Source organism: Stegodyphus dumicola, chromosome 8 (genome assembly GCF_044657685.1).
Source record: "Stegodyphus dumicola isolate Sdum_Otavi_A_Nest chromosome 8, ASM4465768v1".
NCBI classification, from domain to species: Eukaryota; Metazoa; Arthropoda; class Arachnida; order Araneae; family Eresidae; genus Stegodyphus; species Stegodyphus dumicola.
Genome location: NC_140775.1, coordinates 156,317,217 through 156,338,813, shown reverse-complemented (window position 1 = coordinate 156,338,813; position 21,597 = coordinate 156,317,217). Strand labels below are relative to the sequence as shown.

Genomic DNA, 21,597 nt, shown 5'->3' with positions numbered 1-21,597 from the left:
TGCAAATTAATTTTTTTTCCAATGTTCCTCTCAAAGTTCATACAATTTAGTTAAGGATTCGTGCTTTGAGTTATAGCTTTAAATCGTAATACTTTTAATATAATTCCGATAGATATGTTTCAAATAATAAGAATCTGCATCGACTGAATATCGAAATATCTTTTAACATTGAGTATGTTAGGTTTTAGTTAGAGATTCAATCTCACCACCACCTCAAAATCCTCTTCAGCAACACTGGCTTTGCCTTTTAATTACGCAAAATAAGCACGTGTTTAAGCCATTAACGAAAGAAGGCACTACAAAAAAATTTTCATTGCTGGTGTTACCACGGAATGTTGCAGCTAAACCATGAACAGGAAAGAATAGAGAAAAACAGGAATAAATTTATGTGGGGGCAGGCATACTTAATTCGTCTCTGATTAATATTAAGTCATCTTTAAAGACGTTGAGACATAAGCTCACCGTTGACGAGAAGAGAATCGAATTTTTCATCAGTGCCTGCTTCATTGGATACTTTACATGAATAATTTCCATTACTCTGAGCGTCCAGTTTAGCAATGGAAAGAGTAGATGTGAAATCGTCAACAATTGCTGTGGACAATCCTTCTTGCTCTCGAACAATTTGTCCGTCCTTCAACCAGGTGAAGCTAAATGGTGGGTCACCGTCAATCACGACGCACATTACGCCAGTTCGTTTGCCCGCAGCCAAGTTGCCAGAGAAACGAAACGGCCTGATGTCGGGTTTAGACATGCTGGCTAAAAAGGAAAAAAAAATATTAAATACAAATTATTAGAACCAATTTTAATACATGTGACAAGAACAAATAGTTGTTTAACATGAACTGAAACAAAAGCTGAATAAAATACATAAACTATGTACCTTAAGGGCGAATACTTCGCTAGGAGATGATGTGCAACAAATTCAATGTTAAAATGCCTTTTGTAAACAATTTGTTTAAGGCTGTTCGTTATAAATTCATATGATGCAGAAATAGGTAGGTTAAAGATTCTTTTTTGCAATATAGTCTTCACTCTACAAGCTAAAATGACATTTAGGAAGGAATTTGTGTCAAAAAATAGTTTACAATGAAATGTAAGGCGACAGTCCTTTATTTTTCATCAGACAAAATGAAGCCTCATAAGTCACTAACTCCACACGATGGACTAAATTTCATACGTAGGTTTAAGTCACAAAAAGAGCTCAAAAGTCACTAATCCTTGAAGTGTATATATAAATGAGATCTTTATGTCATAATATAAGATGACGAAGAAAGATGCGTGTGTTCATAACACATACAATTTGGAGACAACCTGATAATCACCAAGATAAAGCATCATCGCATTTTTAGCGATACTGCAAAATACATTGCACATTTATTTTTCAGGATGATGGATCATGAATAAAGTAACCATGAAGCTCAGACCTTTACCCTTTGAACTTCTTAGTTTTGAACCAGGTTGAAAAACATAGTTACAAAAAAAGATTTAGAATACTACTCATCTACAGAACAAAATCAAACATAGTTACAGGAAAAAGATTTAGAATACCACTCATCTACAGTATAGAATCACTGTAGCAATTATAAGCATTAACTAAAGACTTTCTTGTTTGAGAATGAAGAGAAGTAAATATCATTTTGATCAATACCATGATATTAATTAAAGCGCCTATAAGCATTGTAATGCTTTCCAGAATATGCATTAATTAATAAATATAATAATATTAATCTCCATCATATAAACTACCACAAATTCCCATCATAACCTTTCGTTGTACATCTTGTATATGTACAACGAAAATATGATGTTTAGAAAACTTCTAAATGAAATGCGTATTCCTTTACTTTCAAGAAAAAGCAAATTTAATAATGCATTTCTTAAATTAATGTTAACATATTAAATATATTCGTGCATTTTATTAATAACCTTTCTCAAGGGATGTACCTACCCAAATTAAAATGAATAGAGAAAATTAACATTATATATTTAACATAAATAACCATAAATTTTAGACCAATATATTACGCATAAAATTTATTTTAATCTTCATGAGAAAATTCTTCATTTTCAGTTCACAATTAACAATGATTAGACCACTGAGTTAAAAACCCCAATGCTTTTTTAATACCATTAGTTTATTACATTGTTAGCATATTCTTATTTTGTGAGAGCACTTGCTAGTTTAGAACATCTGAAGATATTTATGTCAAACATTTGCCGCCAATAGTCTTATTATCTATTATTAATAAAGCAAGTAAATTAATCGGTAAGAATTTAGAAAGATGTAAAGCATAACAAGTAATTTCATTTTAAATTCCTGTTTCTTTCAGTTACATATGATGTGATACTAGATAAATGTCTCAATACCATTCAATACCTAGTGTACATAAAAATTAAAATAAAAGCAAAAAGCACACATAAACATATATTTTTACATATTTTCAAATTTTTATTTTATCTATCTACCTGTACGCATGCATACATAATACCGGAAAACTTAACAATTAAATTGCCAATTTTAACTTAATTCTAAAATGCATCGAATCACGCAGAATTTTTTTATCTCTAATCTGCAGTGAGTTTTACTCATGCATTGTAACGAGCGTTTTATATAGTTCTTATTATTCTGAATAAATTTTGAGGCGCACTTGCTATGCATTTGCTCGAACTAACATTCATTTCATTGAAATTTTAATACTATTATTGTATTATAAAATAGAAATTAGATATATAACTTAAAATTAACAGGAATTAAAAAAACTATTTTACGTTTCGCACATGTAATTCTACATTTTGCATTGCGAGGTAAGAAATTCAGCATTAAATTATTAAAGTACAATTATTTCTTGAAATACTATCAACAAAAGTTTTAAACTTACCATTGATGGAAATAACGGCAGAGAACAATAATAACAGAGCTTCGAGGAGAAACAAACATGTCATGAGTAAAGCGTTATTGCACATGAGAATTCTAATTATTGGGAAAACAAGATGAATCCTGAAAAAGAACAAACTTGAAATGCAATGCCTTTAAAAATGGAACAGAAATTTAACCAATTTTAAAAAATGCTTAACTAAACAACACTTTAAGTTAGTTTTAATCTTACCTAGTTATGACAGATCACGGCGAATGAAGCTGAGCTGTATTGCTTATGTGAAAGCAAAGGAAAGGCGATACGTAGGATACTAGCGCCACACAGTGACACGAAATAGAAGTAAACTTACATTAGATACTGTACTTAGATAAATTATAGAGAAAAATATTCATTCAAAAATGTAATAGTGTTAACTGAAAGCATTTTGCAGACATGCGAAACAACTGATACTAACCAACTAATAAATGATATTAGTTGCTCTGCATTCTGAAAAACAGAAAAAACAAAGAAACGAAGTACGCACAGTATTAAAAAGTAAAAACTTTATTTATGCTTTTAAAAATCAATTCAGAGTTACTTCGAACTTCATTCATAGTTATTTCGAACAGCATCTCTCTGTTTTAATTTACTATAATACTGTCAAAAAGGAGACAATCAAACAGTCAGAACAGCAAATATTTTTAAAACAGTAAAAATACACATTCAATATAAATTTTAAAAAAAACGCATATCACGCACTTTACACATATTAGAGCGAATACGAATGTTTAAAGAGACTTCGTTTTTTAAATGATAAAGTGTACGATATTAGCTTGCAAAAGCCAAGCTTGAAAGTGTTTTCTAAACAGCAATGCGGTAACACAAGTGGATCTTCTGAATTTAAATTATTATTTTATTTATCTACGAAATGAATACATAAATAAATGGAATAAAACAACTTAAACGGTCCTCAGGCATATACGTAACGCATAGTGTTAAAAGTATTTTTTGGAAATTAAGATAACGGTGTAAATATTCACATGAACCATTATTGGATGTATTTATTTTAAATAATATCATTTAGGCATGCTTTTCAAAATAAATAAACGATTAGAAATTGATCAAATTTGAAATATATTTAAGATTTTATGCTTTGCAAAATGGCAACATTTTAAAGATTTTATGTTTCTAGCAGTGGGAATACTTTCCAAGTAAATGGATGTTATATACATGAACGTAACGATCAAAAATTTTGAAAAGACATTTCTACACAAAAATAGTATTTTTTAAAACTCAGTTTTAGAACTCTTTAATCAATTCGGCACATTATTTATTCAATGCTAAAAGAGAAGAATGTAAAAAAAAATTAATAAATATCTTTTGGACATTTTTAGTACAAATTGTAAGTTCTACAAATAAAAAATTTAAAATGATCTCTCTTTTACAGCTTACTCCTCCCTTCTACCTAAAAGTTACAGAAACTATGATAAAAAGAGAGAGACACATTTAGGAATTACGAAGCTTCTCCACGCTTTGAATATGATAAAAACAAGTGGATATTCAACGTATTTATTTGAAATTCTATTTATCACAATGTCGTTTACAAATTAGAAAATTCGTAGTATTTTTAAAAGCAAATTTGTTAGCAGGCTTTCCAACACAAGGTTCTTACCTTTCATACTCAAAACATCGAATTTTTCGTCAGAACCAGCTTCGTTTGATACTCTGCAAGTATAATTACCATTATTCTCCGGTCCCAAATTCGTAATTATTAAAGTGGATGTGAACTCGTGTGGTTTGATAGTCACAGTTCTGCTCTCTTTTACCTTTAAGCCGTTTTTGAGCCAGACAAAAGTGAAAGGCTGGTCACCGTCGATAACTGCGCAGATTACCACAGCCCTCATTCCAACAGTCAACTCATTGGAAAAATGAAATGGATTTACTTTGGGCGCCTTTAAAGCTGAAAAAGAAATACAGATTATAAAGAGTTTTTTCCAAAATAAAGGAAAACTTGATCTTACTTTGTGTAAGCAAATATATCATCTGAACCAAGCAGAAACTAGGTACTTGATGTTTTTGCTTTTCTCATCTTAACTCTTCCTTAGGTTGTTTCTCGGTGTTTTAGACTGCATCAAAAGAGATATTTTCAGTACGTTGAGAAATATATAAAAGAATTACTGAGTGGAGGTCCTGACGCGTCTTTTGCAACGGTTTCAGATTTTAAATATGTGATTTTCTGCAAATCGGTGGTTTGGCGAGGTGCCGAAGATATATTCTTTTTTGGCAGATACGAAAGAGGTAATAAATGAATAAATTTATCAGTTTAGAACTTACATGAATCTATTTAAATTTTACTAAGAACTGATGGGAAAGAAATAAACGAATTTTACAGAATTTTGATTACATTATTTTTATTATTTTATTACATACTACGTATAATAATAATTTAATTAAAATTGTGTAAAAATTAAGACATATTAAATAAAAAGTGTGTAAAAATAAAGGTATAATCAATAGAAAGTGTGTAAAAATAAAGGTATGATAAATAAAGTTTGAAATGTCAACTGTACGTAATTCTGTTTTACTTTGAGATACAAATTGTGCATTATATAACATTCATAAAATTTCCAAATATTAATTTTTTGATGGCTATTATAAATAAATTGCTGACATTACAAATAATCTCATTTTCAAAAAAAAATTTTATTACGTATAATTTATTTTCTAAGAAAATTCAAGATGGAAAGGTGCAGCATTACATAGCCGCCTCATGCCGCGGAATGAAGGTAAGAGGATGTATATGCAAATAACTATATTATTTTTAGCTCTGAAAATATACTTCAATAAATGTGCTCGGTTTCAGTTTTTATTTATAATTTTCTGCATCGGTGTCTAAATTTTTCACCTCAGTTGCAGCAATCGCTAATATTATTTAATTAGTAAGAAACTACATCGTTTAATAATTGTTTTAAGTCCTGAGAAGAACTGAAGATAAGACGAATGCAATAACGTAATAAAATAATGCAATACAAAAGACTTGTATACAAAATAACGTAATACAAAAAACTTATAAAGGACATATTAAAAGTGCTTAAGTGAAACTGTAAGCAACAAGTAAGTGTTTTTCCTTAAACGTACGCACTTAATGTTTCATTTGCGCTGTTGAAAATTTTGAATTTTAAGATAGACAAATAGACATATATTTCCAATGGAAATAAGCCTTTAGAAACTTGTTCTTAGGCGAACGTATAATTTAAAGAAAATTTATTACATTTAGTTTTATGCTACAGATGAATAGTTTTATCTCTCGTAACATTCCAGACTTTTTAATATAATATTTAAAAGAAAATTAATTTATGTAGCAAAATACATATGTTTCTTTTGAACTTTTATGTGCATTTGAGAAACTAGTTTAGCTACAAAGCAGGCGTACTTACAGAAATTAATACTTATTTTATTAAAAAAAATTTACTCTAACAAAGCTTACACGGTTAATATAATACGCAAAGCAATAGTTAAAAGTTTAAACTGCCCACAATATTATCAAGATATGGTAGGATTCATATGAATACAATTGAACATCAAAATGCTTCTTTAATAATTCCTAATGATATTTGCTACAGGGGTTTTAAATATTTGACAGTTAAGTTTAAAATATCACTACGTAATGCAATTAAGAATTTAATTATTTACACAATAATGATATTTTTCCACAGCATTTAAAGAAAATCAGAAAAAAGTATAAAAGGTATATGCTATTAAAATATGCATATAATACATACAAGGAATATACAATCAATTTAAATGACATTTTAAAACTTCTGACCAGTTTTATAATTTTGTCCAGTTATGTTTTATCACTAGCATAAATGTTAATTTTGCATTTTGGAATGTAAATGAGAGTGTAAAATAAGCATTTGTATTTGAAATACTAAAAGAAAGATCCATGGTTATGCACTGGCACAGAAAAAGCATTGAAGGCACATTGAATTATTGAAGATTTCTTTTATGATGAATTGTATAACACATATAGCATATACTAATTTAAATAACAAGAAAGCGAAAAAGTTTAACTCACCTGAAGATAAAATAAAAGAAAGGAACAGTGTCTGGAGGAAAAGCCAACTATCCATCTTCAGAGACGCAATCAAATTTAGTGCAGTATAGGTCTATATAATACGATGTAGGCTTCAGCTTTGACAATTAAAATAAAAATGACACCTAAGAAATTGAATTTTGTTTCAGATCATTAAAACAAACAGTGGAATATATATCCCGTTATTGAAATTACTATTCTCGTTCGTATGGCACTCAACGCTTGCTCAATGTACAAGTTATTTAATTCGCCAGTATATCGGTACGAGAGTTGAAGACACATAAAACACAACATCACTGGTATAGTAGCGCCACATAGTGACAGGAAATGCACTGAAAAAGAAAATATTTTATTTTGCATATGAAATGCAATATTACATCTTTTTAAAAAAATCATGATGTCAGCGAAGTTTCTGCATTAATGTTTAAAAAAAATCAGAATTTCTTATAAGCAGAAGTTCATGTGAGATCTTAAACAGTAACGGCTGAGGGACTATTGTAAAATATTTAAGAGACTTCCCACTTTTTCTCTTTTGATATGACAAGCAATTTTGAAAAACAAAAGCCAAGTAGGAAGTATAATTTTGGATCAGGTCAAGTATAAAACACATTTTACAAGAGAATGTTAATTAAAAATTATAAAAATCTGTAAAATTATTGAATATATTTAAGTAAAAAAATTCTGTTCATTATATCATATGCACAGAAAAAAACTGAAACTTTCCTTTTTTAATTTCGTTAAAATACTTTTTAAGTTTGTTATATATTCAAAACGCTGCAGGTATTTTCGTATTTAAATTTGAAAAGATATGAATAAGAACACGCTGAAATTGATTAAATGATAAAACGCATCTGTCATATACATCTAATAAATGAATTCACAGTACAGCAGTTATATTACGTACAAAACTTTATCATCAGAGTATTTCCTGTTTTTATAAATAACATAGTTTACTCTAATAGCTTTCGAACTTTTTTTATTAAGATATCATAAAGAACGAAAATTTCTGCAATGACATCTATGAAATAATTAGAAGTTATTTTTAAGGTAAGAAGTTAGCTTTAAAATAAATAATATTTCCATTTTCCTTTAGTGTTTTCAACAGTTCAAAGAAATACCTATGAGAAAAGAATTTTTTTATGACAACTTCAACGATGTATTATTACTATAACGATAGTATTAGAAACATCTTTTATTAATTATAAGAATGCAGCAAATATTCATAAAATTATCACTTGTACATGTTATAAATTAAATGTATCAGTTAGACACATTTTTAAAAAATAAAGCAAGATACAAATTGTTAAGAGGTACGTTCACGAATTGTCCCCCCATATGACACAGAACGACTAAATTTAAAAGCTAAATTGAAGGTCTTATACTTTAACTAAACAGAACACTCAATATAGCTATTTACGAGACTGCGAAAGTTAAGATCTTAGGTCTTGGAAGAGTCACAGCCTTTGCAAGAACATGTGGATGGTAAACGCATAAGAGTGCAATATAACGTAACATAATGCCCCAAAATTTTCGAAAGTACCTTTTTGAAGTCAAGAAATCTGCCAAATAATAAAATTAGTTGTGATACAAGCAAATGCCTTTAATCACGGTATACATGGGAAAAAAAAAAGATAAATAGCTTCAATTTGATATACCATAAGACCCTTCTCATTTTAAAATTTCGTTATATAAAAAAATAGTTTATGTATTAAACGTTCATCAAAACAAATGTAGGCATTATAAAACACAACAAAAACTTTAAAAAATATTAGAATATATGAGTATTTTTCAGGGTACACATTGCATCAGAAATGGAAAAAAAAATCAATGACGTACACCTCGTTACAAAAAAAAAAAAAAAAAAAAAAAAAAAAAAAAAAAAAATTGCACTTTCGAGACGTGAAAAACGAAAGTTAAATTTCTTCAATAGGACCAATAGAACGGGAGATATAGAAATGTCCCACTTTTCTTTTATGCAAGGCATACATACTAATCCATTGCTAAACATTATATCCTAATTTCAGAATATAATGCCGAACTAAGGAGCAAGCAAAGAAACTGGAAAATAAATAAACTAAATATACAAATCATATTGCAAGATAATAAACTTTTAAAATTCGCAAAAGTGGGTAATCACATTATATACAGTGTTATATTAAACTTTTATATTTATGATATTACTAACAACATCTTGCTATGAAAGTACTTATTTTAAAAGAAAAACAGAGCGGAAGGAAGCAACAAAAGAAGGGGTATCCGAAATAAACTACTTGAATCTGACTCACCTATTTGGTATAAAAGGAAATTCGTAAAAACCGTTCGAAATTCATTCCACAGAAATATCTGTAAATTTTAACCCATTGCAGTTTATCTCTAGAGTAGAACACCGTAAAGGATTAAATGCACACTAATTTTCAATAAACACGTTCTCTTGGACTATATTAAGTTTATTTAGAGAGGAATAAATTCAGAGATAAGAAAATTTTTCCTTAAAAAACGAAAATTAATAGATTTTATAGTATCTGTTTTTACTCAATGATGTGTACAATGAATTTTCGGAAAAAGCATATAAATTTATTTGCCTTTCATAAGGAGGACGTCATGTTTCTCGTCTTTGCCGAAAGCATTGGTTACTCTGCAAGTGTAGTTCCCGTTGCTCAAGGCGTTTAGGTTAGATATAGTTAAAGTAGATGTGACGCCTCCTATGTGTAAAGAGTAAATCTCGTTTTCTTGAATTTCCTTTCCGTCTTTTAGCCAAGAAAATTTCAACGGAGGTTCACCATCAATGACACCACACGTGACGAATGTCCTCTTGCCATGACGTAAATCGCCGGAGAAATGGATTGGTCCGATTTCCGGTTTTCTCATTTCTACAAGTGAAAAAAAATCATGACTACCATATTTAGAGTACCACAATATAAAGAAATAAAAATAAAATGATTTTAAATTACGATTCATACCTTTAAATAAAAACATTCTGATTAAATTGTAATTATTACCACTGCTTTGCTATAGCAAAAGAAGGGAAAATGATTCTCACAATAGCAAATTCATGCTGAAGCAAATGCTGTTTTTTAACCAAGCTTCTCTATGAGATTCTAATAACTAAAACACTCGGATTGAAATGATCTGTTCGCCTCAGCGAAAATAATTTCATTTTACTAAAAGGAACACGTGCCTTCCATATTATTCATTTATTATCACAATTAGCAAACTATATTATATACCAATGCTAGCCATATAAATCTAATAAAATAAAAAAAAAATCTGAAAAGATTAAGATTTTAACGTCGCCTTAAGAGAGTTTGTTAAGGCTTTTTTATTTTCTTGTTGAGCTGGCACATATTTATCTGCTCTTGGAATCACACCTGCTGACACAATGCTTTTCGCTTTTTGAACTTTCTTATTAAACATCACACTCTCCACACTCACGCTGCATTAAAATCACGGGAAAATTACAAAATGCTTTTAAGCAGTATATCTTTAGAATTCCCGAGATAGTGTTAACTGTTGCCACACATTTCCCCCCCCCCCAAAAAAAAAAAAATTGTTAAACTCGACCCTCCCTTTTGTGAGGAATCACTTTTGTTGTCCGTTTCACCTTTCAACTAACTAGCTGCCGGCGTTCTAAAATAGTTGCTAGTTAATGCTCTTAACTAATCCAGGCTAGTTTAATCGAACTAGTTATTAATAAGATGTAAAAAACTGAGTTTATTACTTTTTAATCGCTTAATTTGTAAATCAGTAACAGGCAGATTAAATTTAAAGAAAAATTAAATATCCAACCTTTTGCCAAATGGCAACAAATTGTCGCATGAAGTTAAAAATGTTGCTATGAGCAATACAACTTGAATGGCATCAAGGAAAGCAAAGTTTTGCCCGAAAAATAAGATTACAGGGGCAAGTCTATTTAACATTGGGGTAAATGGATATCTTGCTAAATCAGCGAGATATAGCCAAGTAGGCGATGATTTTGGAGACAAAGTTGGCGAACAATTGCCAAAAGTTGCCAAACTTGGCCACCATTTGGTAACATTTGGGTCCGTTCCCTGTATCACTGTAATTAGAACTGTAATTAATTTGGTTTGGTTTATTTAATTACGACAAAGCACTCGAGGGCTACCTGCCTAAGGGACAGGATGCCTTCGTGCAAGACGTTCTAAGGAAAACTTGCTCGTATACACGCTACACATGTGGAAAACCCCGAAACGCCCACGCAGCCAGCCCGTTCGGGGATTTGAACCTCGGACCGAACTACCGGTGTTCAGCGATTTCACCATTTTTATTCCCGTATATAACTGTTGCCTTATCCGGCGCTTATATTTAACTTTAATTGTATATAACTTCCAGTAATTTCGAGAATTGGAAGGTACTGGAAATTCCTCGGCGGCCGAAAGAAAACTACAAGACCAGAGAGAGCATTAGTTCTCAGTTTCATCTCAGCATTAACTTCGTAGTATTCAGAGATATCCTTGGAAGCTCCTCTTTTTCGATGCGCTTTGCATTGTTTTGTGATTAACATTCTTAGTAGTTTGAACTGGTAACTACTGTGTTCTGTTATAAAGAAGAGCTGTATGAGTACTTAAGTGGAAAGCTCCAAAACTGTAAAGACATTTTTTTGGAAAAATAAATTTTATCAAGCTACCATCGGTTCTGTGTGCATTCAATCCATTAAGAACGCGTATGCAAGTAACACTATTTTATATCGGATATCTTTATAATTCCCGATAAAAGTTAAATGTGGTAATTCCTTTTTTATATTCACTACATTATTTTTTTTAAATAATACGTAGAGTATACATAGAATTTGTATTCTATTTGTGATCTATTTAACCAAACTCTCTAAATAGTTAAATAAAGATTTCATAATTATTCTAACTTATGATTCTTTAATAAAACTGCGCTAAATACAGGATTGTGTATTAAAACGACTTAACAGTTTTAAATGCACGACATATAAAAAATCACTATTAAATGATTGCATTTCGGACTCACCTGCATCTATGTTATTGCTCTGCAACTAAGTTTTGGTTAAGCGAGGTTTTACTACCTGTAACAATATTTGTACCGTTTGAAGCACGTCAGTTCTCATATAAACTGAGTGACTGTTAATAAAGAAGCTTTTAAATTAAAAATATTAAGTGATGCAAATAAAATTATTTTATTTTTTTATCTTTGGGTTCAATAATAATTATGCACGTATATTTTAGTCACATATTTTCCCCCTACTATTAACGTTTTAACGCATTTTTAAATAATACGGCTTTTGATTGACTAAATATGTAATAAAGATAAAATTATGAAATTCAGTGTATATATCTGGAAAGAAAAATTTCAGAACTTAAGAACTTGTATGGTAAAAATGAAAATTTTTCTGTAACACAGATTTGAAAACAGAATGGTGTGACTATGTAATATATATTGCATTTATGCTGACCATTTGTATCTTTTTTTCTGTAACAGATTTCATTACTAATAACTAATTATATACTGAATATTATTTCTGCAACAACTTTTACATAATAGATGATAAAAATATAGTTGATGTGAGTATGTGATAAATGAATAGTATTAAAACTTACATTTCTGTATCATTTTTAAAATGTTAAAGGCATGAAAATTATTAATCACTCCTTTGCAAATCTACAACTAATCGGCTTTTGAGAATAAACACCTAAATTTTTCAGATATATTTGCTGGATTCTACCATGATCACAGCGTACTGAGTTTTCAGCAATAAAGACAAAAGGCCAGAAAAGAAACTATAAAGATTAGATATCTAAAAATAATTAGTAGACTCAGTTTACTAATAGCAGGCGGCTGAAAAGAATTATAATATAAGCTAAAGTAATAAATTACATCGACAAATAGAGAAGAGTCGTAATCCTAAATTTACATATTAAATTCTTTAAATATTTATCTTACAATAAAGGAATCATAGCAGTACGAATATAATAATAAAATAGCACTCAACAAGCAGACTGAGAGCCTTATTATAATATAATATTAATATAGAATAATATATAATAAGTCTTATTATATTAATATATAATTTCTATAAGAAAACTTCTATTCTTAAAAACCAATCATAATTTACAAAGTTTACTATCGTTAATAATGGTTTCAATGCAAAAACATAACAGTATTTGCTTTACGAATTTGAACTCATTCAGCTAACCCCTGTACGGCCGTTTTCTCAACCAAATTAGGAGTAACATTCGTAGAACATTTGAAATTTAATTTTAAATAAGAAAATGATAAATCACCTGAGGTTATAGAATGTTTCAATTTCATATTTAACAGAAATATGCACACTTATTTACTAGAGATAATAATTTATAAATGTGGCTTACCTGATGAGCAAACGACGAACGAAACTAAGGATGCTAGAAGGAGAAACAAACATTTCATGGCTAGTAACATCCAAATGCGGCACTGTAACAAATTCGCTGAATATCTACGAAGAACAAACAAATTTTTTATTTTAATACTATCACGCCATAATATAAAACAATAAAAAAGGAAATGCAGTATACTGAAAATATAAACTGACCTGTGCAAACGCACTCCACGGAGGCAGTCTAAAATCCTAATATGAAATCGTACTATCTCTGAAAGCACATTACACTGTTCGACATCGGTATACTAGCGCCACACAGTGATGAAAATCAAAGTTACAAAGTACTTCATAAAAATTAATTCATATGTTGTAGTAAGTAAGTATTTATTTTTTCGGCCTACTTAAAGGTTAAAGACACTATATAAAAGTTTTTATCAGCTCTAAAGCCTGAATATAAACGTCCAATTAAATTTAATTTTCCATTATAAAAAAATGCCATACAAATTGAGAAGTTGAGTTTAGCCACAGCTAGTCCATTTCAGCTGAAAAAGGGACGAAACCGCGCAATATAAGTGATTTATTTAGCTTTAGCTATTATGGCTTTAGCTATTAATGTTTTCTCCGTGTACTTTAGTAACCCTTCCAGCAAAAATTAAAACCCAAAACAACTCTGTTTATGGTGAAGGTAAGCTGTGGGAGTCAGCTTACCATTGACGAGAAGAAAACTGAATTTTTCATCTGTGCCTGCTTTACTGGATACTCTGCATGAGTAATTTCCATTACTCTGAGCGTCCAGTTTTGCAATGGAGAGAGTAGATGTAAAGTCATCTACAGTGGTTACAGACATCCTCTCTTGCCCTTGAATTGCCTGTCCATCTTTCAGCCAGGTGAATCTAAAAGGTGGATCACCTTCAATTACCATGCATACCACAATAGTCCTCTTGCCAGCAGTCAAGTCATCAGAGAAACGAAAGGGCTTGATTTCGGGTTTAGACATACCTGCAGAATGTAACAGAAACATAATAAGTTTACTGGCTTTATATAAAAATATCCAAATAGCAGATATCCATACCAGTTATTATATATAAATCCAAAATTTCGAATTTCTTTTAATACACAAGCTGATCCAACATCAGTTTATTGACAAAATAGGATACGAAGCTGACATTATGGACGCACAGGTTTCATGAGTCATGCCACATAAAAAGTTACAACAGTGTAAAATAATTTTATTTTGACCTTTAAAACATTTTTAAATGTATGCCACTTAAAATTTAACCTATTTCATTACGCACCTATTTAACCTATTTCATTACGAATAATTTCATTACGCACCTATTTAACCTATTTCATTACGAATAATTTCATTACGCACAGAGCAACAGCAATGGCTTCTTTTTCGGTAACTAATATCTGCAATCATTTACTCTTCGCAGTAAACCAGCCTTTGACAGAATAATCGGCGTAGTTGCAAAGTAAAATAGTTACAGTAGAATAATTACAATAAGCAAAAAGTGTAGTACTGCCTTTTAGAGAATAATTAAAAACATACAGTATCAAGCATATAATTTCGTGCAGCATAAAAATAAACTTCATGTTTATCAAAGAATTACAAGTCAAGTAAAATCAGTGGAAACAATGCAATAAAGCAACACAGCTGACATTGGGGGATGGCAATATTGGTATGCTTTATGCAGCATAATTTTCGAAGCGCAACTAAAGAAGGGCAATGCAGTGAAGTTTCAGATTATGTAATAGTTTCTCATTAAACTTAAAAGCACGTTTTCAGCCCAGAAGGGCTATTAATCTCGAAATGGCATTTTGCGTTAAATAATTTAAATGCGATGTATCACTTTTCAAATTGTTGCCACCAAATATTATCGCCATGTATTTATATTTAAAGAAACTAAATAAAGAAGAATCTTCATGAATTATGAAATATGTTTCCCGAATTGTGAAACAAAAACGGTACCTAGAGTCATCAAATTTTGAATAGCATAGTCCTATACCAAACATGGGCACTTGGAATCCCGAATTTGTAAAAATGGAATTCGTTTTATTGTCTATGTCATATTTTGTACAACTTTAACGAATTTTTGATTAAAAATCTCATTTATTTGAAAGCGATCAGCGGCAACACTGTAGGGAATAAAACACTTTTATCTCCAGTGCGCGATATTGTCTATTGGAAATTCCGATGATAGGCTGTTTTTAAATATTTTTAGTCCAGTGTGGCTTTAGCCCAAATGCTCTCGAAACGTGTGTGTCTGTGAATGAGGAAAACGCCTGTTTGGGAGTAATATAAATATAACGCCTGTTTGGGAGAAATAATAATAATCAAATCTGAAAGCTTTCAGATTTGATTATTATTATTATTACAGCGTAATATTTGTTTAAAATATAATAACCATAGAAATGTTAGGAGATAAACGTGTGTACTTGAGATATTCAAGTCACAATATTTTTTACAAATAAAAGAACACTACACATCCAATCACTCATATAACATATTCTGTTGCTTGAATGTAGCATGGTATTAATGCATTTCTAACATCTGCAAGAAAAATAATTTCATAAACTACAACAGAATCCTAAATTACATTCAGTGTGTGTGTGTGTGATTATGGCAAAGTCTCGAGGGCTATCTGCCTAAGAGGAGGGATGCCTTAGTGGAGGACTTTCTAAGGGAAACTGGCTCGTATACACGTTACACATGGGGAAAACCACGAAAACGCCCATGCAGCCAGCCCGTTCGCGGGATTCGAACCTCGGACCGAACTACCAGTGTTCAGTGACTTTACCGCTCGGCCGCTGGTGGGCTAAACTACATTCAGAGAGTAAGCTGTTGATAACACTATGAATGAAAAGACTGTTATTAGAATATTATCAGCAATATTATGCTACTGAAAACAGAAATCTATATTAAAAGAAGAAAAAAATTCTCTCTTCAAATCAGATTAGCTACGAAATTAAAACGTAGATTTAAATTACTCTTTTACGATGTTGAAAATTTAGTGTCATATTATTTAGCGAAGCATGAAAGCAACTTAGTAGCGTGTGATAATTCATTCATTTAATTTTTCTCATTTTTAACTATTTCACAAAGATAGAAAATTTAGACACTTACAATGAAATAATATTAAAAAAAAATTCAGACATATATACTATTAACAATAATAAGTAAATTAAGGGAGGAGTTAATTTACTTATTATTAAACAATAATAAGTAAATTAAAGAAGGAGATTTTTCTGTTTTCAAATTTTAAAATATTAAATTTAATAAGAATGCTTTCGGAAAAAAAAAACAAATATGCTTATCTCGCTGCTTTATCTTTTAATGTTCCCATACAGCAGCTACTGTTTTGCTTGTGGTTTTGAATTTATAATGAGAAGAATTTTTCTCATTTCAACTATTTAACAAAGACCTTAGTCTTAGAAAATTTAGACACAATGAAATAATAATAATAATAATAATCAGACATATATATACTATTAACAATAATAAGTAAATTAAGGGCGAAGAGAAGGAGATTTTTCTGTTTTCAAATTTTAAAATATTAAATTTAATAAGAATGCTTTCGGAAAAAACAAATATGCTTATCTCGCTGCTGTATCTTTTAATGTTCCCATACAGCAGCTTTTGTTTTGTTTGTGGTTTTGAATTTATAATGAGAAGGTGTATTTGATTTGATTACTTTTCATCTAGAGGAAAAAAAAAACTGAGATTTTCTTTTGCTGTTTTAGACTACAAAAGGAAAACGAGGTAAAACTTTAATAATAAGATAAAATAAAAAAAAATTTAAAAAGACAATGAAATAAAAAATATCAATTTTTTTCATTTTCACATATAGAGAAAATATTATACGAAAATACGATATGCATTCATCATTACTTTCAAAATATTACCAGAAAGAGTTTTTGAACTTACCTCTGATGCAAATAATAGCACAAAGCAAGACTGATAAAGTTTGGAGGAAAAGCAAACAAGCCATGAGAAGGCGTTGTAGCAAACTACAGATGCACTAACTGGGAAACAAGGATTATCCTGGCTTTTTGGGAGCCTGGGAAACAAGAAAGGCTTCAGTCGAATCATAATGCTTTTTTTGTTATTCGTATGATAATATGGACCGATTCATACTAAATATAAATATCAGCCAATTTCAATCTTACCTGATGATGCGATCACACCAAATCAAGCTTGGTTGTTTCATATTATGCGAATACCGAGAAACGGAGATTCATAGGCTACTAGCGCCACACAGTGACAGGAAATACAAGTAAAATTAATCTAGATACAATACTTACATAACATTAAATGTGGAATAACTAATTAGATAATCACACATATGAAGAAAATAGTGCTAGAATAAATATAATATTTAAACGTAAAATATTATTTTGCGCTTTTTAATGATTCATAATTTAGATCCGTAATATTCAGAGCGCTTTCAGTTTCTATCTATAGATATATTTCTCAAAGAATATACGAAATTTATCAGAATTTCCTCTTATCCAAAGACACATGCTTTAATAACATACCTCAAATACGAAAAGTTATGTACAGTATTTATTCAGCACACTCTTATTAAATTTACATATACAAATATTACACAAAAGAATTAAATAACAAGTAGGTGTTCTATGAAACACATATAAATAACATTTTCATAACAGTTGCAATAACAGTACTGAAAAATAATGAAAAATCTCAATAGCTCCCTCTTTAAATTATAATAATGAAATATTTTCCTGTTCATTTATTCTCCTTTCGAAAAAAATTAATAATAAACTACAGACAGATTAATAAGAAACTACGGGTATTATCAGTTTCTAAAACTTATGTAGGTCAGGAGACAGCTAAGTTCCTTATATTATCAAGGCGACTCATCAGAAAAATTCTCAGTTGTAAATCTACTAGTTTTGTTAAAAAAAAAAAAAAAAAAAAAAAAAAAAAAAAAAAAAAAAAAACAGTGTATTACAAATACCGATAAAAATATGTATGCATAGGTTAAAATGTTTTTCATAAAACAGAGTAATTCTTATTACAAACTAACAATTATACAAGGTTCATTCAAGAAGAGATTAAATTCTTAACCTCAGCTCTTTCCAGCGAATTTCCTTACCTTTCATACTCAACACATCAAATTTTTCATCAGAGCCCGCTTCATTTGATACTCTACACGTGTAATTTCCATTACTTTCAGGTCCTAAATTTGTTATTATTAAAGTAGATGTGAATTCGTGGGGCTTAATGTCTACGGTTCTGCTCTCTTCGACTTTCAAACCATCCTTGAACCAGCTGAAAGTGAAGGGTGGATCTCCATCTATAACTCCGCAAATTACAAATGCTCTCATTCCAACGGTTAATTCCTTTGAAAAATGAAATGCATTCATTTTGGGAGCCTTTAAAGCTGAAGAAAAAAAAAACATAAAATAAAAAAATTTCGGCGTACTAAAATTGTATTTCGTTGAAATCATTATTTATAATGCATATTTCAAACTAGACACAATAAATAATAGAAAAAGAATAAATATGGTTTAAGATTCCAAGTCTTTAAAAATTATTGCTACTTTATGACGATGGATTAATGTTTCAAGAAATTTATTTGAACTGAAATGACTTTAAAATTAAATATTATTCAACTAACTGAATATGTAATGTAAATGAGTTATTTCCCCTATGTTGTCATTACAAAAAAAAAAAAAAAAAAAAAAAAAAAAAAAAAAGTAGAAATAAGTAGTAGTATTAATCTATAGGGAGAGGAAATGCGTCAAAATAGTATGTGTGCGGGAGGAGGGTCTTAGACCGAAACGGATTCAGCAAATTTCTTTTGAGCCTGAAGAAGTGGAATCTGTGTCAGATTGCAATTTAAAATCGAAAATGCTTCAATAAATCAACATATTGTGTGTGCTTTTTTTGCCTAATTTAGTAAGAAATATTTTAGCGTAGGAGTTCCTCTATTGGACGGCGGGCACCATTTACTTTTTCCATTACTTTAGTGAATTACACCATTTACTTTTTCCATTACTTTAGTGAATTACATTATTTACTTTTTCCATTACTTTAGTGAATTACACCATTTACTTTTTCCATTACTTTAGTGAATTACATTATTTATTTTTCCCATTATTTTAGTGAATTACACCATTTACTTTTTCCATTACTTTAGTGAATTACACCATTTACTTTAGTGAATTTATAGTTGAATACAGTTAATAATACATGCATATGAAAAAAAAAAAAAAAAAAAGATCGGTTGCATTTGGCTTTGTGCTGTTGTCTGTGTTGGACGCAATTTCTATTTAATTAAAAATGAGAAAACGTTCATATAGAAATTTATTGAAAACTAAAACAGCGCACAGCGGCGAGAGCACGCTAAACGATCGGCGGGCGCGATGGTGCTGGCGGACGTAGGGTTGGGAACCCCCAGTTTTTGCACACGTTTCTCGTACCCATATTCGAAATAGAGAACGTTTCAACTAAATGTATAAGAAATAAACATAAATGGTCCATCACTAATTGTCAAATATTTGCAGCATTGAGCCTATGTACTAGTGTACTTAGCACTGAGTAAAATACGAGAGTTTCGTATATATATATATATATAATATGAGATATAAAATATGAGAGTTTCGTTTCCACTCACGCTTCTCTGTGTAGTTTACAGCGTTCAACTGGTGTACTAGAACATTATTTCAATGAATACCACTGAAAATAAATACAAGAATTTATGCAGGTTTTGAGATTTTTGTTTCCAGTCACCCATCTCAGTACAGAATTTTGATATTGTTTTTTCAATTACAACTTTTGATACTACATACAGGAATTTAATTTTACAAATATACTTGCCGCTTTTGAATCTTGTTTAGCAGTCGCATAGTTAAAATATTGATACGATTTAAAAATGGGACAAATTTCGAGTAAAATTATTGATCAGAATTAAAAATGTGATAAATTCCGCATAAAATTACTGATCAAAATTAAAAATGAGACAAAGGTGTAAAACTCAAAAATGCCATAGTAAGGTAATGATAGAATGCATTAAAAAAGTGTTCAGAGCGGGATAAGGTTTGAGCATGTTTAGAAAAGAAATGCTTTATTTTACTGTACATAAATCCTAACTTTGACAAAATCTTTGAATAATTAATATACCTTCTCTATGATATGGAATCCTCACTTAAAAAAATCAGTACATCCTTTTCATGCTTTAGTACGGAAATAATGCTTTTCGCGCTTACAATCAGTTCTTTGCATACTTTTAGTTCAGAAATAAAATAAATCCATGCGTGGAATAGTTAGGCAATATGTATTCAAACTTATAAAATCTCTAAGTTTTTAGCACATGTTTAACTTGAACTAATAATATGATTATTAATAATTACAATATTTTTCAATCAATATGCATTTATTTAAACCAGCGCGCTTGCACTGAATACTGCATAATTAATGCTAATTTTTAAATTCTATACAAATCTAAATTTCTCTAAATGTTTAATAGTTTTACTTCAAACATTAAAATAACAGTTACAATCTAAATAACTTATTGCAAACGTAAACATGCTCCAATCGCAGAAATGTTGCAGAATAAAAAATCATGAAATGAGCTTAAAATATATTTAAATCAAACAAAATTTGTTAAGCATTGGATATACTTTCGCATTTTATTTCTTGGTTGAAGGAATCAATGAAATATTAATTTTAAAGTCAAAAGTAAAAGAGGGTGTCTTAAACCTATATATGAACGAAAATCACTGCTATCACATTCACATTTAATATATTATTAATAGTTGTTTGAAATACATGCCTAAGTTTAAGAACATAAATTATCAAGAAATAAGTTAAAAAGAAAACAAAACTCACCCGAACACGAGATAATAGTTTGGAACGCCAGTGTTAGGAGGAAAAGCCAGCTATCCATCTTGAAACAGGAATTGCAATGTAACGGAGAACAGCGTAATATGTGAAATAAGAGTAATTCTCACTACAGCTGAATGCAATAAAATATTACACACACAAATAGAACCTTTTCACAAATTTGGAACAAACAAATGAAGTTTCTATATGTGAGTATTAACAAATGTCTACCATTTAGGCTGCCTGATGTATTAAAGGCATTTAATTCGATGGTATATCGGTACACGGAGCAAGAGCATAAAACTCAACAACACTGGTATACTAGCGCCACACAGTGACAGAAAAAGCACTGAAAAATGAAACACTTTCCACTATATATCATACCTATGAATATAAATTTTTTTTTTCCATAAAATGGCACAAAAATTCATTAAAATATTATCAAAAGTGT

General features: G+C 29.9%; 1 protein-coding gene across 30 annotated transcripts in view; it reads right to left on the bottom strand.

Annotated features, from left to right (window-relative positions):
• LOC118180639 (cell adhesion molecule Dscam1-like) overlaps positions 1-21,597 on the bottom strand; it is a 243,855-nt gene that overhangs the window by 84,281 nt on the left and 137,977 nt on the right. The window contains exons 1-2 of one of the 30 annotated variants that reach the window (XM_035349848.2): positions 21,153-21,289; positions 18,415-18,702 (exon numbers count right to left, since the gene is read on the bottom strand). The exons of 26 other annotated variants lie outside the window; for them this stretch is intronic. In XM_035349848.2, the coding sequence (XP_035205739.1) occupies positions 18,415-18,702; positions 21,153-21,210 (346 nt within the window). In that variant the 5' untranslated portion in view covers positions 21,211-21,289. Of the gene's footprint in view, positions 1-462; positions 757-2,879; positions 2,999-4,527; positions 4,816-6,933; positions 7,112-13,999; positions 14,291-17,219; positions 17,361-18,414; positions 18,703-21,152; positions 21,290-21,597 lie in introns of those variants that run through there. 3 more of the 30 variants (XM_035349790.2, XM_035349850.2, XM_035349727.2) reach the window with 3 other exon arrangements.